The following is a 25,772-nucleotide window of genomic DNA, read 5'->3' as shown; positions in this document are numbered from 1 at the left end:
AGCCTGGATATTTTCAGGGGTCGCCAAGCTCAGCTGATCAATAAACGGTTTATTAAGCCAACCCCGTCGAGAATGTTAAACAAGCCGAGTAAAATTTGGGATTCTCATTTAAGCAGGTTAGTAGGTTGAGCTCGCATGCTGTTCAGCAGTAAAGGTTATCAAAATACTGGCCTCGTGCTGGTTGAGCACATTGTGTAAGAAGGGAAAACAAGCAATAAGGAAACTCTGCTTTCTTTCCTTCTCCTGCCAGCCAGAACATCACTCTCCCCTCTCTCCTGGAGCCCCCCCACCTTCACCCCCCACACCCTCCTTATCCACATGGAAACCATATAAAAAGACAAAAAATAAAATCAAAATACATACAAGATCATTATCTTTCCTCTAACACCATATCCCCCCGTCTCTCCTCTTTTAACTTAACTCCTCCATTAATAGTGTTTTCAATATGAAACAGTGGACACACCCATGTCAGATTCTAACATTTACATGACTTCAGCAGTCTGACTGCTTTCCATCAAGCGAGTGTTCAGAGAGAACGGGAGGCAGTACGAGGAAAGAGTGGAGGCCAGCGGAGAGGGAGGCTTCTGCTCCAAAACAGAGGGTGGAGTATTAGTGAGGCCATCTGTCCTCCTCTCTACTTCAGGATTAGATGGAGTCCTTCGCCCAGTTCATCTGGAGAGGAAGACAAGTGTTGAGAACAAAGCAGAACATTAATTTCATGTCCAATAAAGGATCTACTGAGCCTCGGTAGAGGCCAAACCAAGAGACTAAAGGCTACCGATGCATTTTGAGCTCACCTTTGACAGTGCTGATCAAAAAACAGCTCTCGTCAGGCAAGTTGTAAACCATCTGGAAACAAAACAAAACAATAAAATGTTGCTAAAAAATGTGTGAATAAATAGTTATTCCATAATACCTTAGTGGCGATTGACATGAAAGCAAATGTGATGCAGTATGGCACAGATGTGTATCCCATGCAAATAAGTGACAGTTCAGTTGTTCCACACAAAATGGTGACGCACATCGTATTTCTTCCTCTGTAGAGAGCGACCGAGTCTCAAACACAGTCCTGCCATTTACTTTTGCCACTATGCACCAATATTACAATTTTAGGCAGATACCAAATGAATATTTGAGAGGGCGAGATGCCGATTTATTTGCCTTTATTGAATTTCAGCACGTCAAGGGCAACGCGTGTTGGACTGGAGGATTAAGACGACAGAAAGTTAAGTTAAAAACAAAAGAGGAAGGCAACCAATCATATCTTAATAAGTGCAACATTTTGCAGATGTTATTCAATTATTAATTTGTGTTTTTGACAGTCCACATGTAATGCATCTCAATAGCTGAGCAAGCAAAGAGTTGATAAGCATCCATAGTGATAACCCTTCCTGCTCACAGATTAGAGTTTTGAATGTATCCTACAGTTCAACTGTTTAATTATAACGTCCCTCTTAATAAAGACAGGGTTCTTACACATTTTGACCAATGGATTTCCATGACTTTTAACATTTAGTGAAATCTCGATATATACATATATAGAACCTTGAAAAAAGTGACCTTTAGTGCCCACATTACCTCCGCAGTAAGAACGTCATTTTTTAGTTACAGCGCCATCAGTTATCACCGCCTGCTTGTCAGCCGAAGCGAACAGCGCACTCGACGTAGCAGTTGCCCTGGCCGTTGTCGCGAAAAAGCTGACGATAGGGGTCGGTGATAGGGGTTGCTGTAGCTCCGCTAGCAGCAGCGCTCCGATGTCGGCTCCCTTTAGCGTGGCTCGTTAATGTCGCCTCCCGCATGTTCAAAATGTCGAAGGATTTTCCTCCACACAACCTACATTTGGCTTGCCCCGGATCTTTGTTGTGTATTTCTCCATATGTAGCCAAGCATTGTTGAAGCTACACTTCCCCGGCATAGTGAATTATCTCGACCGCTCACGAAGCAAACTACTGTTGCTACAGTAACAGTAGCTCAGGGAAGCGGACGGCATGTCACTTATTAAGGTTAGTTCACTCGCATCATGAATAATTCACACTGTAAGTATGAGAGTGTATGTCTGCTTATATCCTTCTTTTAAAAGCATATTAAATTATTTCAAACTCAGCGTAAATGAACAACAATGTAGATATGAATATAACAAATTTCCATGACTTTCGGGATTTAATTTTTTTCCATGACTGACCGTACGAACCCTTAAAGAGCCCTCCACAGTTGAGAGTGTAATGCTCCAAATATTAAAAGGGAAGAGGAGCAGTTCGGCAAACAGCCTGTGTGTGTTTGTGCGCTGGTACCTGGTCACTGAGCAGGATGTGTATGCCGGTCGGACCCTGTCGGTACACCTGGTTGATGGTTCCAAGTGGAAGGCTGCACACACACGCCATCTTGCGGATCAGTTCTGCAGCTGTGAGATCCTCTAGATACAGAGCATGGTACACTACACAGAAACAGACCAGAAGAGATGTTAATATTCTCACACACACACACACACACACACACACACACACACACACACACAGCACTGATCCATGGACGAACATGAGCGGTACTCTGCTGTCAAACACAGAGCTCGTTTACCGTGTAAACTAGAGGAAATGCTGTGTTCTCCATTTTCATTGGTGTCGTGTCCCTCTAGCAGGGGACTCTCCTGGGGGGACTCCTGACAGACGTACACCGTCAACCTGGGACGCACTGACCTACACACAAACAGGATAATCAATGCAAAGAAACAGACGGGCCCCATTCAAAATGTTCACGCAGGCACGCACACACACCTGGATTTAAGGGCATTGAAGAGTCTGATCCCATCTGCTGGCCCACAAATCTGGACCAGGTCGTCCCGGGTTAGCTTCAACAAATCAGAACCTGTGAAATACGTTAGATAAGTCACTTACGCCGTTGCCGTTACAAAGTTACATCCCTGTTTTAGTGTGTTTGATATTGTGTGTGTACCTGAGAAGTGAGAGAAGAGCCGTGCGTAGGAGCTGAAGCGATTTTTCAGCAGCCATTTCTGTGCGTCCGGTATGGAGGCAGTGGGGCTCAACTGCTGCAGAGAAGGACAAGAGACAACACAATGTCAACACACTTCCACGTCTGGATCTGAGTTTGGAATCAAACAATACCGCACCAGTGTTATGATACGTTTCTTTAGCCACCGTCTGATGTAACAATTAAAGCAGCTGTCAAGTTCTATATTGAAAAACAGTAAATTATTTACCGATTCCACCACTTCATACAAGTGAGACGAGTGGAGGCTAACCTCCGAGGTGCCATGGCTACCAGGGTCTGCCTGGTGATTGGGTGAGGACGAGTCACTAGAACACATCAAATTATAATTATGAGACGACCAACACAAACCTGAGTTTAAAGCCACACACACACACACACACACTTACCTGTCTGGTACTGAGGAGGTTGTGTAGGTGGACAGCGGAGTGGAGGTAAAGGAGGGAGTAGGTGCCTGGTTGGGGCTGACATAGGCATCTGGCCACGGGGAGCACTGAGGGGACACACAGATATATAAATACACAATTAAATTAGACTCACTGGTTTAATAAACACCGTAGTCCAACTCCCCAACAGAAAAAAAGGCACAAAGGTTGTGGAAAAGTCAAGGGTGGATTGGGAATTTAGCTTTGCACCGCCTCCACCCCACCGAATGTCAAATACATGGCATTAAACTGTCTCCTTCCCAGCAGCTGAGGGTCTACCAGCTTCAGGCTGCAGCCAGGTGTCTACAGGGGGGCAGACTGTGGATGGAGTGATGGGGAGGGGAGCAGGGTGCTTACACTGCCTCTCTTGGCCAAGGAGTCGCCACAGTCAGCGGGAAGTGTCCGTTTGCTGGACTTTTTCAGCTCGTGGTCACCCGCATCCTCTATGATGGGTTCAAGCCTCGTCTACATACAGACACACAGCAGAGGTTAGCCAGCCAGCGACCAACACATAAACACAACCAATAACCTGCGGGCAGTCTCAGTGTGGCATACAAGTGTAGACAATATGAAACGTCAATGATGCTTTATTTTCCACCCACAAACGCCGTGAGAAAAATATTGTAATCTATACTGAACACTAAAGACTTAACAGCCCAATCAAAAGGAGTAGTATTTCTGTGTATTTTACTCTGATGTATTGTGGACGAGGGCCTCCTCTACTGAAAGAAAGACCACATTTACTTCTGGCGCTAAAAAACAGCAGACTGTCTCGTGTTTGGACCTCTACAAACCAAACTTGATCACGAGACGAGATGCGTCAGGATCAAGGTGATTTACCACCTTAGCTAAACGATTAACAGCACTTGGGTAAAACCCTGGTTTGCATCTTAACATTCCTGCCAACCACTTTTCAAAGCACACCAGACAACAAACCATCTTCCAAGCAGCCAATCGTTTCTGCTAATGTTGCTACAGAGTTAAATATTTATGTGAGGACACTGCAAACCTGCTTGAGACAGGTCATTCATCACATCTGTCACCGACTGTTATGTCAAGTTGTATCATCATCACATTTTGATGCACTGCAGTTCAAGCGCAGATTGCTGTGGTGGTTTATTGATGTGCCCATGAGAAGCACCCCCATCTAACATCAGCAACAGCAATTTACTTCAAGAGCTAAATGCTCTAAAAGGGGGGGGGGGAATAAAAGAAAGAAAACAATGGCAAAAGAATTTTAAAAAATCTTTTTCATTTGAATTTGGTAGACTGTTCTGTGGTTTTTAAAAAGGTATTTGTTTTACTTCAATGGATTCATCCAATCGTTGGTTGGCAGAAAATGAATGGCAATGGTGACAAAAGATAATCATCAGTAATTCGCTATCATGAAAACAAATGCCAAAAACGAGTTCCAGCTTATTATATGTGAAGATTTGCTTCTTTTCTGTTTTACAAAAATTTGAATTTAATATAAATCAAGTTTTTCCATAGACTTATGAAGCAATTTGAAGAGGTCATACTGAGCTTGGAAAAAGTAAAGTCTCAGCCCTACAATGGATGGTAAGAAAAAGCTAAAGCATTCATACACATTTGACAAGATGGTTGGCAGTGATGTAGAGCACCAGTAGGGCCTTTTACCTAACACATAGTGGGCTGCTTCGCAGAAATAGATTTCACTTACTTGGGCGAATACATTTTAACATGATATCCACCAAAAAAATATGGATGCTTGCTACTTTAGCCTAGTTTGTGCTAAAGCCATGTACCGTTAAGGCTCGACAGTCCAGAGCAGCTGCATACTGACCTCTGACAGGATAGTGGTATCATAAGAAGCCTGGTACTTTTCCTTCTCTTGAGGAGAGCGTTTCTCCATCTTCTCCCGGTCGGTCTTTTGCTTACGGTCCGCCCCCTTTGGCTAAACAGGACACAGCAAAGCAGAGACAGATTTAATTAGCTGTGTCGTGAGTGACGTCGCATGTGGGGGTGTAAAATGTTCCCCGATGAGAGAATGACTGTGTACCTTAAAGACTTTGATTTGGCAGGAGGCAGAGTGGAGGTGCTCTATGTACTCTCCACATTCTCCCATGGCGAACGTGTCGAACTGGATCCTGAAGGGGACGCCCTTTTCTCCGCCGTGCTTCCTCGGAGTGAACTCTGTGCTGATGCAGTGCACCTGCAGACAGCAAGGACACAAGTGAGATGAAAATATGTGTTTGATGTGGAAATTCAGTTGCTCTTCCAACAGATGGCACAAAAGAGAGCTGATGTGTGTGTGTGTGTGTGGCTTGCGTGAATAAGGGTGTGTATGTGTGCGTGTTACCTGCACAAAAACAGAAGTTCTTTTGTTCATGTCCCAGAGGAACTCTGCAGCGTTGAGCTGGGAGGGGTGAGTCTTCGGCTCCACAATGCCCACTGACATGGGGATATCTGTGTCACACACAGACACACAGATACTTGAACTCCAAACCACACACACGGGACGGTTTAAGTAAACATTTCTCGTCAGGCTTCATTACCGATGTCAAGGAGACGGTCGCCAGGACGATTCCACTTCCAGCCCTCCAGCTGTTGGTGCTCTGTGTACTGTAGCCGACGGTCATGAAACACCACACGCACTATGCTCTACACACACACACACACACACACACACACACACACACACACACACACACAGAGTTAGGTATAGGGTGTATTTGACGTAAGAGGTAAAAGATTTTTTTCCCTCCAGCTGTGAGGATCCTCTCACCTTCACCATCTTGTTGTTGAGCTCTGGTAGCTCGTCTGGCTTCCTGTTGTCCAACATACGCACCTCGTAAGACTGGCCTGGGAACGAGAAAGAGATCACAAACTCCACACAGTAAGAAATCTCGGGAAGTGTAAAAAAAAAAAAAAAGGTAGAGCTACTAAAAATTTGACAGGGGAGTGAATTAAACTTTTTAAATGGTATCCTTAGAAAGGATAGTTTTGGGGCAATTAAGGTGGCATCCATTTTATGTTTTATTGCACATTATATTGTTTGACATTGTATAATGATAAAGACTTACATGTCTTAAAGGCAGCCTTTTGTGGCAGACTTTAAATTGTCGAGCTTAAGATGAAGCTTTAGGTTTCCGATGCATTGCTTTCAAGAAAACCCCTTTGCACCGTGTGATTTTGGGTTGTCCCTGACAGAAGTAGACAATTGGAGATAAATCTTGGTCTTGGATTGACTGTCACCCGACAGACGATTAAGAAAACAAGTCAGCAGTTCGATATGGCCCTCTTTTCTCACTCCTCTCTTAATATTTTTTGATGCACAGGAGCGCCAGCACTGAGGGCAAACCTTGTTTATTGTTTCACTGTGTTTTCAAAATATGAAAGTGCTGCAGAAGGATGACGGATGTTGATGCCATCTCTCTTCTTGCGTCCGTTTTAGTTTCATTCACATTGTGGAGGAAGTAATCATTGCACCATCTGATAGTGGTATGTTTGGTGTCAGCATGGGCCGGGCCCTCGTACATCTACTACAAATTACTACATTCTTTGCACACAAGAAAAGGTAAGCGTCATGTTGATGAACTTTGATGTGGAAATAACATTAAGGTTTTTATGTGAACACATAAGTATTTTAATCAGGTTGACACATCTAATTAAGGCTCAACAATAATGGACCATGCAGAACGACTCCCCACTATATATTATACATGTATATTTTCCAGTGACTTCTGAACTAATGACATTTTTTAAACACCCCTATCTGCAGTTTGGAAAATGTTTTGCATCAGCAAACAAAACACCCAAAGTGCCATTTTTTTTCTACACAAACAATTCTGCATAATTCCATTTGTAAGAATAAATTAAGTGAAATTCATTGTAATTTCATGAAAGCTAAAGTAAAGCCTATAGAAAGACATACATTCACATATGTTGCTGCTTCTCGTTAAAATGAGGACATTGGCAGTTCCTCCATTTACGGGAATCCCTTTTTCGTGCTTTTAAATGAAGTAAATCTCCATATTTACCATAAAGTAATGGAGCATAGTCAAATTGGTGGTGCTCAACAATTAAGTGGCAACAGTTTAATTTTACAGTAATTATACTGTATGTGCAATAAATCAATGTAGAAATTATTTATTGATATTAAATGGGCCCCAAAGTGGACTGTATCTACAGTCCACACATAAAATGCCAAAGTCTTTAAGCAAGTTGAAAACTAGAAGTCACACAAGGCTGGGTACAAAGCCTTCTCTTGAGTGCATGTATTGTGAGTCTGACCTTGGTTCAGGTATGTGAGCGTCTCGTCGTGCAGCTTGATGGCAGGCGAGGTGGCGGCGCACAGCACATACTGGAATGGGGGATTTTTGGTCTCGCTTTCGGGAGGAAGGCTGGAGTCCTCCTGCTTGAATATCGGCAGAGCCAGCACATCGCTGAGAGAAACAGACAAAGTCAGCTTGATGTGATGCAGTAAAGGAGGAAAAAAAAACATGAAAGAACAACATCTTAAAAATTGTCCACAAATGGCTTAATGTGTGCGTCTGACCTCTCACTAGATAACGTTAACATAAAGTTCAATACGATGCTGATGGCAACACAATCATTGTGACCTCCCTTAAAAGCAGAGGTTTCCCATTTTGCAGTTATCTGTAGAAATACATAAAATTGGTTTGTGCCAACGATGCATGCTCCCCTTTTGGCATGACAATACTTTACCTCCTCATAGTGTGGAATTATTAAATGGATCGGCTTATTTTAGAAGGCGTGATGAAGGCTCTCCATCGATCAAATGGCCCTCATTATATATGCATGAGGCCGCAGCAGGATTAATGAACAAAAAACACCCAGAGATAGCCAGAGCTGCTGACACACACAATCTCTCACACTTGGCAGCCACGCTAGACAACCAGCCCGTCCTCGGCTCACCCTGACAAATGCTGCAAGTGTCAACCGGTGCACAGCGAACTTGAGCGTGTGGATCTCAGTGGCTGTGCAGGAAAAAGTCCTATCCATGCAAACAAATGCAGATCATCTTATAACCTGGAAAAGTTTTTGGCAAGTCATGATGCTGTTTTAAACCCAAGCCAAACTTAAAATAAATAACATAAGTGTCAATTTGGAGACATTCCTGCAGCACCTTGCGAGTCCTTTAAACAGCAGCGTGCAAGATTTATTCGGTCTCAAATCACCTGCTGCTGTGTTTTGCAGAGTTGGTGCCCAGATACAACCAACCTGGGTGCCACATCCTGGGTAGCACTGCTACCCAGGATGTGGCACTGCTACCCAGGAAAACTACCTCTGCTTTCTGAAATCTGAGCTTGTTTCACTGAAACATTCTGTTCCAGCCAGCTGCTGACTCCAAACATGCCCTGCAACCCACAGATAGCACTACTCCTGAAGCCACCAACACCACCGCAGTTTCAATAAATGACTTACGTACATGCCACTAAACGAGTATTGGGAAACTTGCAGACCCTCATAAGAGACGGGCCTACACTTGCGTCACACTGATAAATGCACACTTAGAGCAGATGGTCGAGGTGGCAGCTGATAAGACACATGCAGGTCCTGGAGGCTTAAATGTCAACACCCCACATAACCCATTACACAATTTGGTGCATAATTTGGTGCATACATACCAAAAATTCCTGATTGAACAGGTGGTTTTACAACAATATCCCTATTTCCCCTATTTTCATTACACAAAGACAAATACTGGAAACATTTCCATCCCCATAGACACATCATCAATTAATAGTGCTGACCAACAAAAGATGACACATTTAGGGAAAAATGTTGGAATCACCTGAGTGACCTGAAACTGGTGGCATGTACTCCATTTGATCATCGTGACACAGACCATGTGGCTACAGGAGCTGGTTATCATGTAAAAACTTAAGATAAGGTTTTTTCCAAGAACAAACCTGTGCTTCTGAGTATTCAGAAAAGAGCTACATAAAATTAAAATATTATTTATTACTGTCAACAGTGAAATCAAAACAACCCCCATTTCAATAACATAGCTTGGGGAATATAGATATATAAAGAGTGTGAAATGGAAAAATTAACATCTAAAATCCAATGACAGCTAAACAGACCATGTTGCTGATGAGGATTGTGTGACTGGATCAAAAACTCTACAGTAGCAACTTAACGGTGAACCGTGTGCTAACATTGACTCGTTTAATGTTGAAAAATCTCAACAACTATTCAATTCTTGTGGAGCTGTGTCAAGAGTTAAAATTGAATGCTTGGTCAGATTGACAGGTTTGTGACCTGACATTTCTACATTCTTTATTTTTAGGAAAAAGGTTGATGGTAGTTAACACTGATGGATTATGCAGTTTATACATAGTAGTGTAACTGAACTGTAATAGTCATTGATTATACATCGGAATTACTTTGTCTCTTACATAATTATCACATTGTACACATCACAACCTTTTGTCTCCTCACACCACTAATCTTTAGAAACAAAGTCATAGACCAGTTCTAATAACTGCCAGTCAGAGGGGCAAAAACAAGCCATTTCAGTAGACTTCACTCGCGCTATCTTGACATGTACACAAAGTTTAGGTCCATTTTTGACAACACGCATAACCTGAGAAACAACATGACCTAATAGAATGCATTTGTCCCTCACAGTAAAACACGTGTCCTTATTTTCCTTTGGTAAGGTTTGGAGGATTTAATCTTTGTCCCTGATCGTGGCACCCTGGCGATGACTGCCCTACTCCAAATCCCAAAACAAAGAGAAACCATCGCACTCAGTATATACAAAGGGAACAGCACACAGATACACACAGACACACATGCATGAGGGGGACGTAGTGTTAACACTGCTCTCCGCCGTCCTGCGAATGCGAGGTGGGTTTGGCATGTTGACTCCGGACTCTAACCTCATGCTGTAGGCTCCGGCCCCCAGCTCTTGCCCGATGCCGGACAGGCTGGCGTCAAAGTCGTGCACCAGCCCCGACTCGATGGTGGCGTCGTCCATCTTCAGCACCCAGGCCATCGGCCCCAGCTCCTTGTCCTCGGCTTCTACTCGGAGGGCCGCCAGCTTGCTGCAGGTACGGGAGCTCTACTAACGAGGAAGTGGGCTCTGCAGCTTCTGCGTGACACCCGTGATAGGAAAGTTATGCCGCTAGCCCGTTAGCCGCTGCTGGGCGAGCTGGGCAAGCGAATTGGTAGCTTTCCACAGAGACCGGGTGCATCGCCATATCTCCACTCGGGGCACGTTTTACAACACAACACGGTGCTCCACTTGGAGTACTGTCTGGCAGTAACGACACGTTAACGTCCACTCAGCCAGCAAATGTTAGTCGTGACTAAAGGTGCGAGCTGATTGTCAGCATGCTAATGTTAGCTAACGAGTGGCTAGCTTTACAAAAGGCAGCTTACGCGGAACCCTTCAGCCCGCTGTTAAAAAGTCTCCGAGCAGTGTAGCTCACGTCAGCACAACAAGATGCAACAACCAGAAAAGACGGTTTAGTTGTAGTCCACACGACTCATCCCACTCGGTGTCCGCACAGCTGTTGCTACCGAGCTATCCGGCTAACTAGCATCAACTTCCCTTCCTTTGAATCACTCGTGTGACCTAAGAGTCTCCTCTGGCACGCCCTGAACCGTCCCAATCCGCTCTCCTCTTCTCATAGCGATGCTGGAATCACCGCGAAGGCTCCCGCGCCTCGAGACGCAGTCCTTTGACCATCCAAAGTGCAACGGTTGACACAAAACCAGGCATCAACATGGCTCCCTCGGCGTACGGACTGTCGCTCCGACCGTGAAGCCTACGCCGCTGCCACCTCGAGCCTTCAGGAAGGATGTGAGGGCGGCGCTCAGCCAATCAGAGGCCGCGTTCTGTACAGCGCAGGGGGATTAGCCAATCAGAAACCTGGGAGCTTCCGTCATTGTGTCCAACTGTACTTGTGGTCTACCTCCCAGAAAGTATGATACATGCATTTACATTAAATGTACACAGAGATTTCGAAAGTAATGCTGCAGATGTATGCAACCCTCTTACGCCATGGACGTACACGGTGACAAAGTTGGTCCACACGTAAAAAAGCAGTAACAAAACAGTTATTAACTAACCTACGCGTGTTAATTTAAAAGGTATACGTTCACGAATATCCACTTTGGTAACTATAACTATTTTGGCAAAAGAATAGATAATTAAGACCGAAGCCAAAAAGTAAATAAACATTTCGCATTTAGGGCCATGAGGTTCGTACCGTGTGTAACTGCTGCCGCCGTGATCCGGGACTCTGAAGTTTTCAGTATAATGCTGCCAGAACAACATAGTGTCTCCCGAACAGCTGTCACTGCAGTACAAACACGACTCAGGCCGGAACCGAGGAGATCCAAACAGGAGCTCTTGTCTGTTTCATGTCAGTACTGAAGATAAGTTTGCATGAGTCGCTTGCAGGATTGTTGTCTGGTCAATAATTATCCACCAGTCGGACCCTGGACGTGGCGCGCGGTCAAGTCTATGCTTGGTAAAGTTTTTCCGAGAAAGGAACGCGCGTTATTTTTGCCCAAGTGGGAAGGGCCCTCTCTCCACCCTCCTTTCTGACTTCTCACACAATTCAGGATATAGTCAACACACAATAGTCAGATTTCAGTGTAAAACACAGTCAACACCAAACACAATGGACCAATACTTGCAGACTGTTACGTCATACATATATTATGTTATTGGATTGAGTATGTATTTATGTGAGAGTGGTGTTAATTAGTTATTTATATACATTGGACTTTATAACAGTGCATCAGCTTTTTATACATCGTTCTGTATTTAATTTAACTTTAATGTTTTAAATCTAGCTGTTAATGTATCTCTTGTAAAAGTTTAAAGTAACATACAATGCAAATACAAAAGTAGGCTACTTTTAAAGACAGACTGCACGTTAACTGAATGAAATTCACAGTTAAGAGGTGATTGCAGACTGGTGCTGTATCTGAGATCCTCTTAAGCAGCATCTTAATTTACAGCTTTGAGAACACACGCATAAATTAAATTCAGCATTGGTTTCATCAGGAGTAATGTTGCATAAGCCATTAACGTCATGTCATTCATAAAATACAACGAAAGTAGTTCAATGTTTGGGTTTAGTTGGGAAAACAAGTAATTTTCAGAGGTTTAAGAAATCATAATGAATTTTTCAACTATTTCTGAAATTGTATGTACAAAATGAATAATTTCAAAAAGAAAAAATGGGCATGAGTTATGAGCAGTTTAACCAAAAGGGCATTCCTTGTCAGAGTTTCATTTAAATGTTTTTTTAAATGCCCGGAGGAAAATGTATTAAGTGTTTTTATTTTAAATGTCTCTTGGTTTAAGGTCCAGCTAGGTGCTGAGAAGATATTCTTGAGAGGGTTCATCCTGGATCCTAGATCAGTAAGACTGAGACAAATAGTATACATCCAAAATTATTTCAATCCACCCGTTCTCGACAGCACTCTTTTCCACTGCAAAAACCGGAAGAGGAACTGCTCATAATGATCTGTACAAGTTCTTTATTGTAATGTAAGCACAGCTTTGTAAATGCACGGATAAACACAACAGTGAAAACTAGAATGTTACAAGAGGAAGGAAAGAAAGACACGATGAAAAGGAGAAAGGGTTGACGAAAGGTTTTCAGAGCTGTAAATAATACATTTCTACAAATTCTCAGCAGAGAAAAAATAAGCGTGAGAGACACTACGGCTAGCGCAACAGAGAGAGAGAAAATAAAAACAAAGATTGGCCCAGGTGCGCACCCCCCTGGGAACTCTCGTAAATGACACAGTTATTGGATATTCCATTTTAATATCATATATAGATACATATCTACTATGTGATAATAAGCCATGTCCTGTCATACTTCATGTAGTAAGCAGCACGCACCCATCTTCGCCCAAAAGTGGAGAGAACCAAGATGACCTGGGAGAAACGGAGGACACCATGAATTTTTCTGAAAGGGGCGGACATTGTTCACATTAATTTAAAACCTCAGTCACACTATTAGGACTGTCGATCACTCCAATAAAGCATAATTTTTCTAATTTAGTCTCATGCATAGCCAAGCATAAAACACCTCCTTCACTTTGGAATCAACCCATGTACTGTCTTCACTATGAGCAGGCGTGGCCCACTGTGACTCGCGGTAGTGCTGGGAACGGTTGCTTGGTCGTACCTTTCAGGCTAATCAGCACCCTTTTGAAAGAGAGAAAGTGTGTGTTTGTGTGTGAAAGAAAACTCCAGACATTTAAAACTGCTGCGGTAAAACCTCATCGCGTAAAATAAATTCAAACTATGTCACAATGTAAATTTACATTCCTGTCTATCTGGCCCCAGTTACTCACTGTTCAAAAAAGACACAAGACGGCACCATTCGTTCATCTCAGCCCTGTTCTGTGAACCGTACCCCCTCAAAATAAGAACCATGCAAACGCATTTCTTGTTGACATCAAGATGTTACGAGAGAGGAGACTGTAGTGTTCGGGATGGAGACATTTTATATGTTCATCCTTGAGTGATTAGTGACAAACCTGGGTGTGACTGAATGTGTGTTTTCTGTATATATTTAAGGGTTAAGCTCAGTCTGGGATAAGGGTGGATCCTCAGGGATGTTCAGACAAAGTGGGGTAGGAAATGTATGAGGACTCTGTACCTGTGTGTGTGTGTGTGTGTGTGTGTGTGTGTGTGTGTGTGTGTGTCTGTGTCTGTCTGTCTGTCTGTCTGCAGGCCAGAGTGCAGCGACCGCGTGGTTGTAAGAAGTTTTCTCCGTTGTCGGTGTTAGGATGCCAGGTTTGTTCTCAGCCTGTGTGGGTGTGAGTTCATGAACTGATGTTTATGTTAAGTGGGCAGAGTTGGAGTTCTGTGGGAGTGCGTTGTGTCTCCTATAGGCCCTCAGTTGGAGGTTCACTGCCGCTTGAGCCAGACTGGGCGCGCTTGATGTATAGATTCAACAGCTTCAGCTGCGGACAGAAAAACAGACAGAGGTCAGGTGTGTAAAAGTAAGGAAGTCATAAATGGTGAAAATCTGAATCACAAGCCTGTTGGCTCAAAACCTTTTCATATATTTGTTTCAATAGACACATTATAAAGTGTTATAAATTTGTATGAAATTACAACAAAAGACCACACTGGTTTCTCACTAAAACACATAAAAGGTGTTTACTCTCATATTTTAATGTGTTCAAAACGGATTTCAACCGGTTAAAAATGTCACAACTTGGTAAAGACATAAGAAGCTTGCATGATCACATGGATGAGAAACTACACATTTTAAGCCAACTGGCTTGTGCTTAGTACTTGTCTCGGACGCTGACAGGTCAGGTTACCTTGCTGCTGGAGAGTTGGTTGAGGTGCGGTTTGAGGTCCTCTCCGATCACTGCATAAATGGCCACCAAGCAGAAGACACAGGCTTTCCTTACACTGCTCTCAGAGTTGTCGTAACCCTGTTCAAACAGACACAATAGATTACAAAACTGCAGGACACTTGGCTCCTAAACAAAGGAATCATGTATGAATGTGTGTTTGAGGACAGGAGGTGGATTACTTTTACCAAGATAAAAACAATTTCTATAACTTTTAATAATTAATACGCCCACTACTGTACTTCTAATAGTGCTGGATCATGCCTTTCTGTCTGCATGTGTGCTACCTGTATGAGTCCTGGCACTATCTCAGGCAAGAGGCTCATCAGGCCCTCGCGGGGAACCCGCTCCACTACTTTGGTCTGCATTTTGATGGCAGCCAGGTTGATGGGGTAGTCGGCCGACTGGATAATGGGACACAACACCTTGACACACTGGTCTGGACTGATGGACAAGGCCAACATGGCTGCCGTCTCCTCTGCTGCTCGTACCACCTGCAGGAACACACAAAGCTCATTAATGCTACAGCGGTCAATGAATAGTCTTAATTCAAATATACATTTGAACACTAAAAAAAAGAAGCTATTAAATATGAAAATCAATATTTGACTGTGAAAAAAAAGCAGGGCTACAGCGGCTGTCTACCTCGCGCGTGCCTGATGAGTCACACAATGTCTTGTTCATTAATTAAAGGAATAAGAAATGTCAACAACAATTGTAACAATGGCAGAGTAAAAACCGAGGCAGGGATTTTAATACTCGTCTTCACAGCCAGCATAATGTTATGTCATGTAAACAGATCACGTGGCCATCAGCTGTGTGCACGAGATCAGAGAAGTATCCACTGAAAAGATGGGTGAGTTGTGCTTGCTATTGTCAGACGTTTGTATTATTCAAACAGAGAACATATGTTTTGTATTGTGATAATTATTACATTGCAACAAATATTCTAATATTTCACCTCCCTAATCAGTGTTGGTGCTGTTAAACAATAATTAAGGCACAGACCACACTCAGTATATAATTTTTACTAATTTTATCTATTCATTTGAAATAAATATGATGAATTCATAATCATGTAGCAGATGTTTTTATCCTACTAAACATGATTATTCATTTATAAGCTAAAGAATAACGTATAATTAAGAATCTCTTCAGCTCCGTGAAGTCCTCATGATAAATAAAAACTAACCTCCTTGTGGGGGTCTTTATGAGCCTCCAGCGCCTTCATAATGGTGAGCTCTGCGTAGTTTTTGAACCTCCAGGGCTGCTTGCAGAGAATCTCCCTCAGCACCCGCAGAGCCAGCGTTCGGATCACATGCTGGAAGAATTACAAGAATGTTAGTTTAAAAGAAAGACATTTGCAGTGGCCTATTTGCACAGTGTTGTTACAAAAGGAAGCCGGCGTGTGTACCTCTCTGTCACCCATTGTTTCCAGCAGGAGCAAGAGGATGGTCTTGAAATGTTCGTCCCACACCTGCAGGGTGTTCTCGCGAATCAGCTTCAGCAATTCACACAGCGCCGTCTTCCTCTCCTCAATGCGCTCGTTGTGGTTGGACAGCTCTTTCAGCAGTTCTGCCACCAGCTCCGATTGGTCCAGGCTGCTGTCTGTTAAGAGACAACAGACAAGAAAACAAATAAACACGAGACAGTGATCATATGACTTGTTTTGAGTGGTGCAGTGTGTCTGTGTTGTCCTGTCAGAATGTGTTTGTGTACCATCAGTGAGCTGCTCAGAGTCGTCCATGCTGGTGTCTTTGCGGCTGTGTTTGAAGGGAGAGTCTGAGAAGTGGTCGCGGGCCCCTCGGGGGCTGGAGGACAGCAGGGGGGTGTTGAGGAGGGACGTCTTGTTGTCCAGAGCCATGCGGCCTCCATCCACAAAGTCTGACACTCTGCTGTCTGTCCCGCTGTCTCCCTGCAGAGATGAAAAAAATGAGAAAAAGTCCAACATCGTCACTGTAGTCCAAATTGTTTTTGCTTTGAATCAATAAAAAACACAACATTCACTACAGCCAAAATGGCAGGAGTTACATGTTTAATACATGTTGAATTCATGTCTGCTATCACATAATCCTGTATTTGGTCTGATTTGCTTTCATGGCAAAGATAAGATAGTCCTTTATTAGTCCCTCCGTGGGGAAATTACAGGATTACAGCAGCCCTTATTCGCAAACAAACTGAACCAGACCGTGACCCAGCCGTCTGTGGAGTTGTTTAGTCTGTGTTAGTTAACGTGACAGCTTTCACACCCGATGGGGAAAAAACAGACAAGCAGAATCCCTTTGATGTGCACTTAACGGGTTTGGTGTAAAAGCATCCTAAAAATGCTGGTCCACTCGCTGCGTCAGCAGGTCAAGAATGACAATCGTCAAAACAAAAGGAACACATGCTCTCAGTTTAACGATCTGGATTTATTCCTCTGGATCACATCAAGGTACATGACCAGGAACATTTGGGTAACATTTTCTTTGTTGAAAGCATGTAGTTCTCAAGATGAGATGTATAAAAAATAAATTAAAAAAAAACATGGGTAGGCGGAAGGAAGCATTGAGAACTGGTGCAGGGTTTACGAGGGTGCGGTGCTTTGTGCTTTTGTTTTTTTGTGTGGATATTTACCCTCAAACCACTAAATGCCACGACCTGAGTGGTGGTCAGGTGTGCTGTGTTTAGCAGGCTGATGAAATGCGGGCTGATTAGATTTCAGATGCATCTCATTGGACAAAAGTCAGGGGGTCACACCTCTGTACACGGTGTCCTTTAACACGATAGGGGTTGCTGAGAGACTGCAAAGTCACAAATCTGGACTGAACAACTAAGCAAGAAATGTAACTCAGCACTTGTGAAAACATTAAAGGGTTTGTTATTGTTGAGAAAAACCTCTCCGTGTGATTTTCATAATCATAACAGACAATACATGTGATTTGTATCAGTGGCTGTGTAGATAAAATAAAATAATAATTGCCCACACCTGGTGTAGAGGATTAAGTTCACAGCCATCCGTCTCATAAACACTTAATGTACGTCTCTCAGTTCCCACACTGCAGGGGAGTGGTGCAACAGATCACGTTTCAGGGTCACGTACAGTTAATGTAGCGAGCTACGTTTGTGCGTTTGTGTTTACTTACACTTTCGCAAGTCAGGGAAAACATGCTAAACAAGACGAGGATCGAAACCCATGACTGTTAACATTGAATAATACTTTGTCAGATCTCGTTTACATATTGGTTAATGAGACCAGGCAAGGGGCTTTCACTCGGTCTGCATTTTCTGTACAAGCTTCATTAGTCTGGAACGCCATTCCAGGGACTATTTGATGTCTACGGAGATCCAGTTCTTTTAAAGCACAACTACATGAATGGTTGATTGATGCCCAGCTTTCTCAGCACTAGAGCATAACTGCTCTTTGCCTTCCTCAATCTGTCAGTGTTGTACTTTCCCTCTGTTTGTCTGTTGTCCGCTGTCTATCTGTCTTGACTTTGCCGGTCGACTATCACCTACCTGCATGTCTTTTATTGTTTTTTTGGGTTGTGTTTGACTGTTGTGCACATATTGTAAAAGCATCAACATTTTATAATCCTTAAATATGTAGTTTTATTTAAGTTTTTAGATTTGCTTTAGTTTTTTAACATCTGCCTCTCTGGACTACAGATGGACCATAGCCTCTTGGCTAACTCATTTAACAGAAATGTTTTTATTGATGTGCACTGTCCTCTTATTAAGTAAATCATTCATCAAGACATTTTGCCATTTAAATTATAACTTTCACAAATTGCTATCACTGTGGCAACGCTTTTGTCAAGGCAGAATTAAACGGCTTAAATAAAGTAAGGTATCGACAAAATAGTTTTGCTATTGTTCCCCCGAAAAAAGCCTCATTCTGACAGCAGAATGCAGGAACTGATGAAGACCATGAACTGAACATTGCTACCACTTTCCACAACGCCTCTAAACATTATGTTTACAGCAGCAGTATGCTTAAGTTTAAAAAATAAATATTGTCGGATGACAACAGTTGGCTTCTCTATAACATGCAGAAAATGAAGTGTGAAACTAGCTTTGTGGTGTTTCATAAAGGAATTCCTAAAAGTTGGCAGCTTGGTCAATTTTACGTTTACTCTTCAACCCACGCTGCGTGTGAATCTTGGCCGCTATGCTTCACACAAACCTCTGTAAATGTTTCATATTTGTTTTCACTCAAGGTAATGTCAACCCAAGAAAATGTCACGGTAAACCAAAAGGTGTTGCCAAGAATTACAGAAAAAAACTGATTTGCTTCAGAAAAACATTTTACATAAGCAACTTTAGGCTCCATATCAGTCTGGACACATACCGGAGTACACTTGCGTAAACACAAACGACATCCATCCTGCACTCACCTCCTCTCCATCCCGCCGGTGCATCGGTTCATTCATGTCCTCTTGGCTGCGGACGCTGAAGTTCTGGATCGCCTCAGTGACACCTTTCAGCGAGCTGTAGATGTCCTCTGAGTTCATGTTCTCTGTGTCGTAGTCAAATGCACTATACACACAAACGAAAGAAAAAGGGCACTGAACCAGAGCTGCACGATTGAAGCTGAAGTGAGTCTTCAAACTGTGATTCCCTCACGTATGGAACATGCGTCATATGGCGTGACGTAGGGTTATTGAGATAAACGAGGTGCCGATAACTGTAATAGATACTATGTCAATAATACTCATTCGATAATACTGTTACGGTTACACGCTCTCTCTCCACCACTCAAGGGAAAAAAGCTCAATAAACAGTTTATTGAAAAAATAAATTTCACTAACTGACCTTTAAAAGAAATTCTTCAAATAATATTGTTATCTGGAATGATCTTGGAGTGATAATCGTATAGTGAAGATCTGATATTGTGACAGTCCTACAGCCCACTGAAACTAATGTTGTTTAATACATATGCACATCTGTAGACTTTACTCTTGTCTTCTGTGTACATGTTGACCTGTGTTCATGCTGATATGGCAATTATTGTTAAAGTGTGCGTGAGTGGTACCTTGGTGAGGGGGTGTTCTGGGAAGTGTTGGTGGGGGATGTGACCGGGCTGGCCCAGCTTGCTGGAGATCGGGGGGTGTGGCGTGTCAGAGGGCTGCCCATTGGTGCCTGAAGAAGTGACAAAGAACACACATGTCAAGTTCAGTTAGAAAGAAGTATACTATTAATTCTGCACTATAATGATTCACAACCATAGCGTACCACGTGTGTCTGAAACACTCCCTTTGTTACCTGTGCAGCGTTGCCAGTGTTCTTCAGATGGTTTTGAAGCAGCTTGGTGGCTCCGTCCTGGAAGGTTTTGGGCAGAGCTGCCAGCAGCATTGTGAACTCTGGAGTGTTGAGCTGGAACAGTGAGATTAACACCGACTGGGCCGCCTGCAGCGCATAAAAAACATCCCTCTCAGTCAGAAAGACTTGGAATCGCTAGCGTCTTTTCCCGTGTTTGTGTGCATTAGTGAATCAACGGGTGTGGTGTGACGTTCCACTATCATGAGAATGAACTACGCACGGTTCATACACATTTTGACCAATGGATTTTTATGGCTTTAAACCAAATTTCCATGACCAAACATTTTGTGAAATCTTGGTCTATACATCAAAAAGTGAGAAAATGTAGTATTTAGAGTAACAATGATAAAGTATACCTTAAATAACACAAATGAATGAGAGACAATAGTTTGATTAGGAGAATAAGCATATGCCTGCTTATATTTTCAGTGTCTTTCTTGTAAAAGCATCTAATTATTATTATTATTATTATTATTATTTTAAACTCAGTGTAAATGAACGTTATCACATTTCCATAACTTTTCCTAAACCTTTCGTATTTTATTAAAGAACTTTTCCAGGTTTTTTTCATGACTGTACGAACACTGACTACGGGAATAATGTTTTGAGCTGGTGGAGGTTTGTATGTCAGCACCTTTCTGACGTCAGAGCTCTTGGGTTCAGTCGTCCAGGTGATGATGCGGGAGATGGCGAGCCGAGTCTCACTGGAGTTCACAAAGTCTGGAGCTTCCATCTGTAACGTCAGCGTGTCGATGTACTTCAAAATGGCCACCTTCACCTGTTATACAACAAAGTATAAATATACAACTCATTAGTAAGTTGACACTGCATGGCCAACAATCATCTACCTGCAAAAACATGAACAGAGGAACAACAAAACCACAAACACACACACGCATGAGCACCTATGTTCACAGACAACATGAACAACCGCTGCAGATTGTGTATCTCTTGCAGGTCTGAAAATCAAATGATTTGATGAATCAGAGAGGGAAGAGCAAACAACAGCTAGGGTCATGCTGCATCATATGGGAAAACAAACCAGTCAAAAAAAAAAGCGATGACAAAACAAAGGAACCCATAAAAGCAAACATTCACCACAGGCCCCGAAAAGCCACAACAACTGACTCCTGCCCTTCTTCCATCTCTTTCCATATGCACCTCAAGGACCAGAAACTTCCTCCAAATCACTTGGCAGCATTGCACGCGCCATATAATTGCTCCCCCCGGAGCGCACTGACCTGGGAGGACTGGCTCCAGGCTGCGGCCTGCTCGTCTAGAGAGCAGGCGTGGCGCCGCGCTCTCGGGGGGAACAATTTTACCCCGGACCCTGCCCTGCCTCGCCCGCAACACGAGCTCCGTACAGGCTTCAGAGAGAAAGAGGAGAATCACCGCGTCAACCAACAGAGAAAGAAAGGGAGACGAGGACAGGGGAGGGCAGACAAGAGAGGAAAAGGGAGCAGAGGGAGGTGGCAGGGTGCAAAGAGTTTAAGAGGAGTAAAAAGATTGGAAAGTAGGCTCGGGCGATATTTAAATTGTATGATACTATTCTGAAAATCTTCAATATACAATGTAATCATTCAGGCCACATGATGGCAGCAAAGAGTTGTGATGCCTGTTAATAACATAACAGTAGTTTATGAAGCTTCATGCAACAGTTTGCAGGATGGACAATGACTGCCAAAATGCTCAGCATTATACTATATAATATACTTGTAACATGACTTGATGTTGTCCCCTGAGGCAGTATCTTTAGGGTGTTGCTTTTTTATTGTGTCATATTGAGATCTTTTTCTGAAGAACTACTTATTATCAGGACTTTCCTCATGTCACACAGTCGGTCTACGATCCCAAAACTGTGCTTTAAGTGACCACTTCTTCTGACTACATGAAATTTGTGACCCCAAAAACAACGGCTGACAGCAATAATAAAAAGCAACAGCGAGCCAGCAGGAATCCTTTTGCCGAGTCAAACGAAGAGCGTGTTAGTCTTAAAGAAGATGTATATTTCTGTCAATGGGTGAAATTGTGATGGTGAATATCTTTCAATGCCCAAGCCCAGAGGAAGAGGAAAACTGGTCAGGAATGAAAAACTTGTGAGGATGGGGCAAAGGAAGAGGCAGAGCGACAGAGAGATAAAGGGGTAAGGATAGCGAGGAGGAGGAATGAAGTAGCAAAGCTTGAGAGGAAGGTAAGTAATGGAGGCAAGGTGGTGATGCTGAAGTGAGAAGCTTCCCCAACTGAAGGGTCAGTGAGGAGGAAAGTACAAGACGATGAATAGGAAGTTAGAGGAGGAGAGTTTGAGGGGAGTGTCCACACGGTCGCGGAGTAAAAAGCCGGTGGAGAAGCTAGATCAATCGCTGTCCAATCACAGCCCAGGATTCAGGGTTTTGAGCAGGCATGAGGTTACATCAGCACAGCAGTTACCATAGTTACACAATCCTTCAGTTTTCAGCCTTACAACCCCATCCTTTCCACTCGGCCCCTCCTCTACTCAGGCCTTCACACACTCCGCTCTCACTCTCTCACTCTCTCTCTTACACACACACACACACACACACACACACACACACACACACACACACACACACACACACACACACACACACACACACACACACACACACACACACACACTATTTACCTTGAGGTTGGGTGTCTGTGTCTGGTCCACAGTGAACCTCATGAGGATAGTGAACTGAAGGTCATTGGGGAAAGACTCTCTGTCAGAGGGGAAAAACATATCTTATAGGTAAAATGACTGTGTTAATACAAAAAGTGAGAGTAAACAATGAATTGCGTTATCTTTCCTTCTCTTTGTGTACTCATGTTACCTATGGGTCAAGAACTTATATATGCCCAAATGTCAGTCTGAACTGTGATAGTGTGCCACTCACCGTGTGACATCCAGGGCTCTCTGAACTTTGGCCTGTACGGAGCCCAGCAGGTCAGCTCCCATCTTCTTCAACAGCTGCGTGAGCAGGACGAACAACCAGTCCTGCAGATCTTCCTTATGGACCTGGATGAAATCTACCAGCGTCTCCAGGAACATACTGAACACCTAAACACACACACACAGATTGGGTCATACGGTGTCTCAGTCACTCAACAATTCACACGTTTCATGCACATATGCATGCATCCAAGTCATTCTGCATTTACAGTGTTATTACAAGATACAATAGGAGGTTATGCTGAAGTATTGTGTGAGAGTAGCATTAGTTCCCATTAGTGGTTATTCACTGATTATTGCAGCAGCACACTTTGATTCCCTATCACCAATTCAACTTAAATCACCATCATCAAATTATTAATAATAATATTAGAAGACAACCAAAATGAGACAGTTATTTACTGAACAAGAAACAACATACACCAATCAGACTGCTTGTGGTCCCCAGGAAAGTGCGGTTACAAGAAACCGCATATGAGGGAGGTTAGTGAGTGAGATTTTCATCCAAACACAATAAATACAGTGCACTGATTGGCCAAACTTACTCTCTACAGAGTGCCAGAGTGAGGTGGGCATGGGGGAGAGAGAGACACACCAGTTAGCATCCTGACAAAGAATACCTGAATGAACTCAGCGTCTGTGCACGCTAGAAATCTTGACTTTCAGTCGACACTTTGCAAAACGGAAATATAGGCAAAGTGGTGTTTTGTGCACACTAGGAAAGATAACAGAGCGACGTTGAAAATCAAGGAGGATGAGAAAGAAGTGAGGATGGTGTGGGATGATAGATGGAGGCAGGGGAGGGATCCAGGGTGAGATGCAGTACCTTGAAGGAGGCTGAGCTTATACCGGATTCTGCCGTGCCGTACACTCTGCCGGAATCTCGCTGAAATTCATGAAATCGTCAAACGTCATACGAGGGGGATGGGGCGGGGCTCACACACCTTACGACATGTGTGAGGCCACGGGCACTCAAAAACGCCGAAAGAAAAGTGGCAATGTTAGAGAGGACGAAACGCAGCTGGTTAGTCAGAGAGAGGAGCTGGCAGCCCAATATATATATATATATAGATATATATATATATCTATATATATAGATATATATATATACATACATATATATATATTTAAGTGCGTCTGAGTGTATGTGCGGTCAGTGTCGTCGCTTCAGATTGCAGGGAGGGCGAAGAGAGGGAGCACCAGTGATTGCAGTGAGCAGAGCCAGTGGATCTGCTGCAGTGACAGAGCACTTCCACAGGACGGCGGAGAGATGTGAGGTCACACGTAAACTCAGGCGTGACATGCCGTTAGAAAACAGTCCATCACACACTCTGCATGCCTGTGATTGTGTTTGAGTGTGAATATCCATGTGAGTCTACAACTGAGAAAATAGTTTGACTTTTTTATCCGGTCTTCCTTTTTAAACTTATTTTAAAAAAGTATTTAACATCTGAGTGTTGAAATGTGTCTGTGTGCTAACAAAGAGATCCTTGTGTTTGTTTTGGCAGAATCCGGTACAGTGAAGGTTGGTGGGGGTAAACAAAATACCAAAGTAAAACAAAAAGTGGGTGAATGATGAATCTATTTGGCATGATATTGTCAATGAGTGTGTGTGTTTTTGTGTGAGTACTTGCACTGTATGCATTCATACCTTACTGTGAGGGTCTGCAAACATCCTGGTGAAGATTTCACAGAGCCTCTTCAGCTCTACCCGACTGCAGATCATAAACAAACAGTTAGAATAAAAACAGTCAATTTAATCTTGGAAAAAAGCAACTGCCTGTTGTGTGGCTGACCTGAGGGTGCGTTGGTTCTTCAGCAGAGCCTGTAGACCCAAGAGCCCTTCCTTCCTCGCTGACCAGTTGGTACTGGCACAGCGGTTCAGCACCTGGAAAGAACCACAAAGACCTGTTGAGACTTCCATATAGGCACGAAAAAAAACCAATAACATTAAGACGTACTGAATGAACTTAACAGTGCTTGTATCTGCCTGGATAAGAGACAAGATGTGCTATAATGCTGTTTGTGTAGTTTAGGAACGTGTCTTTTTGATGCGTGTTGTTTGGCCTAACGACTGTACATGACTGCTGTTTCCGCCAACCTCAGCTACGTCTTCTGTCTGTCTCATGTAGGTGGGGATGGCTCCTCCGTTCCTGGAGCTGTAGGACCTCTCCGAACAGGCGCTGGATGCATCGCTGTTGGCGTCGTCATCAGAGTACATGCCGTAGTTTTCATATCGCCGCCGTGCTGGCTTCTTCTGCGGGTGGAGGACAGAAATCCAAAGGAGATGAAATTAAGCTGAAAATGAAGACGGGAAGAGTAGTACCGGGCACGGGCAGAAAACATGCACTCACACACCTGCTTTATCGAGCACAAACACAGCTAAACACACACACACACACACAGGTAAGAGGCAGGAGAAGAAGCTGACCTTGGACCGCATGTCTCCCAACAGCTGACAGCGTTAAACAGAGGTAGAACCAAGGGTTAGTCAACACACACACACACAAACTCCAGGAGATGTGAGCTGCATATGGTGACAGCTTACTGAAATGTGAGCAGAGTTATTACGTGTTTTAATGTGTATGTGTAGTACGTGTTTTAATACCAGAGCATCCGCGAGAGCCTCTTCTACGTCAGATCCTGGGTTGAGGACCCTCATGGCACTCACTGAGGAAGAAAGACGACTGGACTGGCTGATGCCAAGACCTGATCCTGGAGAGAATTAGATGGATAGAAAGAGTGGAAGTAAA

At 43.4% G+C, this 25,772-nt stretch overlaps 2 protein-coding genes across 19 annotated transcripts in view; both read right to left on the bottom strand.

Annotated features, from left to right (window-relative positions):
• Positions 1–468: 468 nt before the first annotated feature.
• On the bottom strand, positions 469–11,186 carry ubp1 (upstream binding protein 1). 2 transcript variants are annotated; one of them, XM_068575817.1, is made up of 16 exons: positions 10,301–11,186; positions 7,683–7,834; positions 6,175–6,251; positions 5,945–6,050; positions 5,749–5,855; positions 5,449–5,601; positions 5,233–5,343; positions 3,786–3,893; positions 3,393–3,496; positions 3,215–3,311; positions 2,950–3,043; positions 2,772–2,862; positions 2,575–2,693; positions 2,292–2,434; positions 798–849; positions 469–672 (listed from the first exon to the last, which is right to left on the bottom strand). In XM_068575817.1, the coding sequence occupies exons 1-16, from the start codon at positions 10,414–10,416 to the stop codon at positions 635–637; spliced, it is 1,668 nt and encodes a 555-aa protein (XP_068431918.1). In that variant the 5' UTR covers positions 10,417–11,186; the 3' UTR covers positions 469–634. The 2 variants fall into 2 exon arrangements, with proteins under 2 accessions (XP_068431918.1, XP_068431919.1); XM_068575818.1 differs by lacking the exon at positions 3,786–3,893.
• Positions 11,187–12,900: 1,714 nt separating this feature from the next.
• The window catches only part of clasp2 (cytoplasmic linker associated protein 2), a 51,804-nt gene continuing 38,932 nt past the window's right edge, over positions 12,901–25,772 (bottom strand). For 9 of the 17 annotated variants that reach the window (XM_068575246.1, XM_068575248.1, XM_068575251.1 and 6 more), the window contains 16 exons: positions 25,628–25,734; positions 25,121–25,276; positions 24,816–24,907; positions 24,671–24,734; positions 22,964–23,127; positions 22,711–22,789; positions 20,701–20,844; positions 20,010–20,153; positions 19,780–19,886; positions 19,142–19,283; positions 16,485–16,680; positions 16,180–16,373; positions 15,958–16,086; positions 15,053–15,259; positions 14,730–14,846; positions 12,901–14,363 (listed from right to left, as the gene is read on the bottom strand). In XM_068575246.1, coding sequence (XP_068431347.1) covers positions 14,286–14,363; positions 14,730–14,846; positions 15,053–15,259; positions 15,958–16,086; positions 16,180–16,373; positions 16,485–16,680; positions 19,142–19,283; positions 19,780–19,886; positions 20,010–20,153; positions 20,701–20,844; positions 22,711–22,789; positions 22,964–23,127; positions 24,671–24,734; positions 24,816–24,907; positions 25,121–25,276; positions 25,628–25,734 — 2,120 coding nt within the window. In that variant the 3' untranslated portion in view covers positions 12,901–14,285. Of the gene's footprint in view, positions 14,364–14,729; positions 14,847–15,052; positions 15,260–15,957; positions 16,087–16,179; positions 16,374–16,484; positions 16,681–19,141; positions 19,284–19,779; positions 19,887–20,009; positions 20,154–20,700; positions 20,845–22,710; positions 22,790–22,963; positions 23,128–23,845; positions 23,906–24,670; positions 24,735–24,815; positions 24,908–25,120; positions 25,277–25,450; positions 25,475–25,627; positions 25,735–25,772 lie in introns of all 17 variants that reach the window. The other 8 variants (XM_068575245.1, XM_068575247.1, XM_068575249.1 and 5 more) reach the window with 2 other exon arrangements.

This window comes from Clinocottus analis, unplaced genomic scaffold (assembly GCF_023055335.1).
Source record: "Clinocottus analis isolate CAN_PGR_092001 unplaced genomic scaffold, fCliAna1.0.p SCAF_14, whole genome shotgun sequence".
Lineage (NCBI taxonomy): Eukaryota > Metazoa > Chordata > Actinopteri > Perciformes > Cottidae > Clinocottus > Clinocottus analis.
The sequence above is the reverse complement of the archived record's forward strand: the minus strand, read 5'-3'. Positions and strand labels throughout refer to the sequence as shown.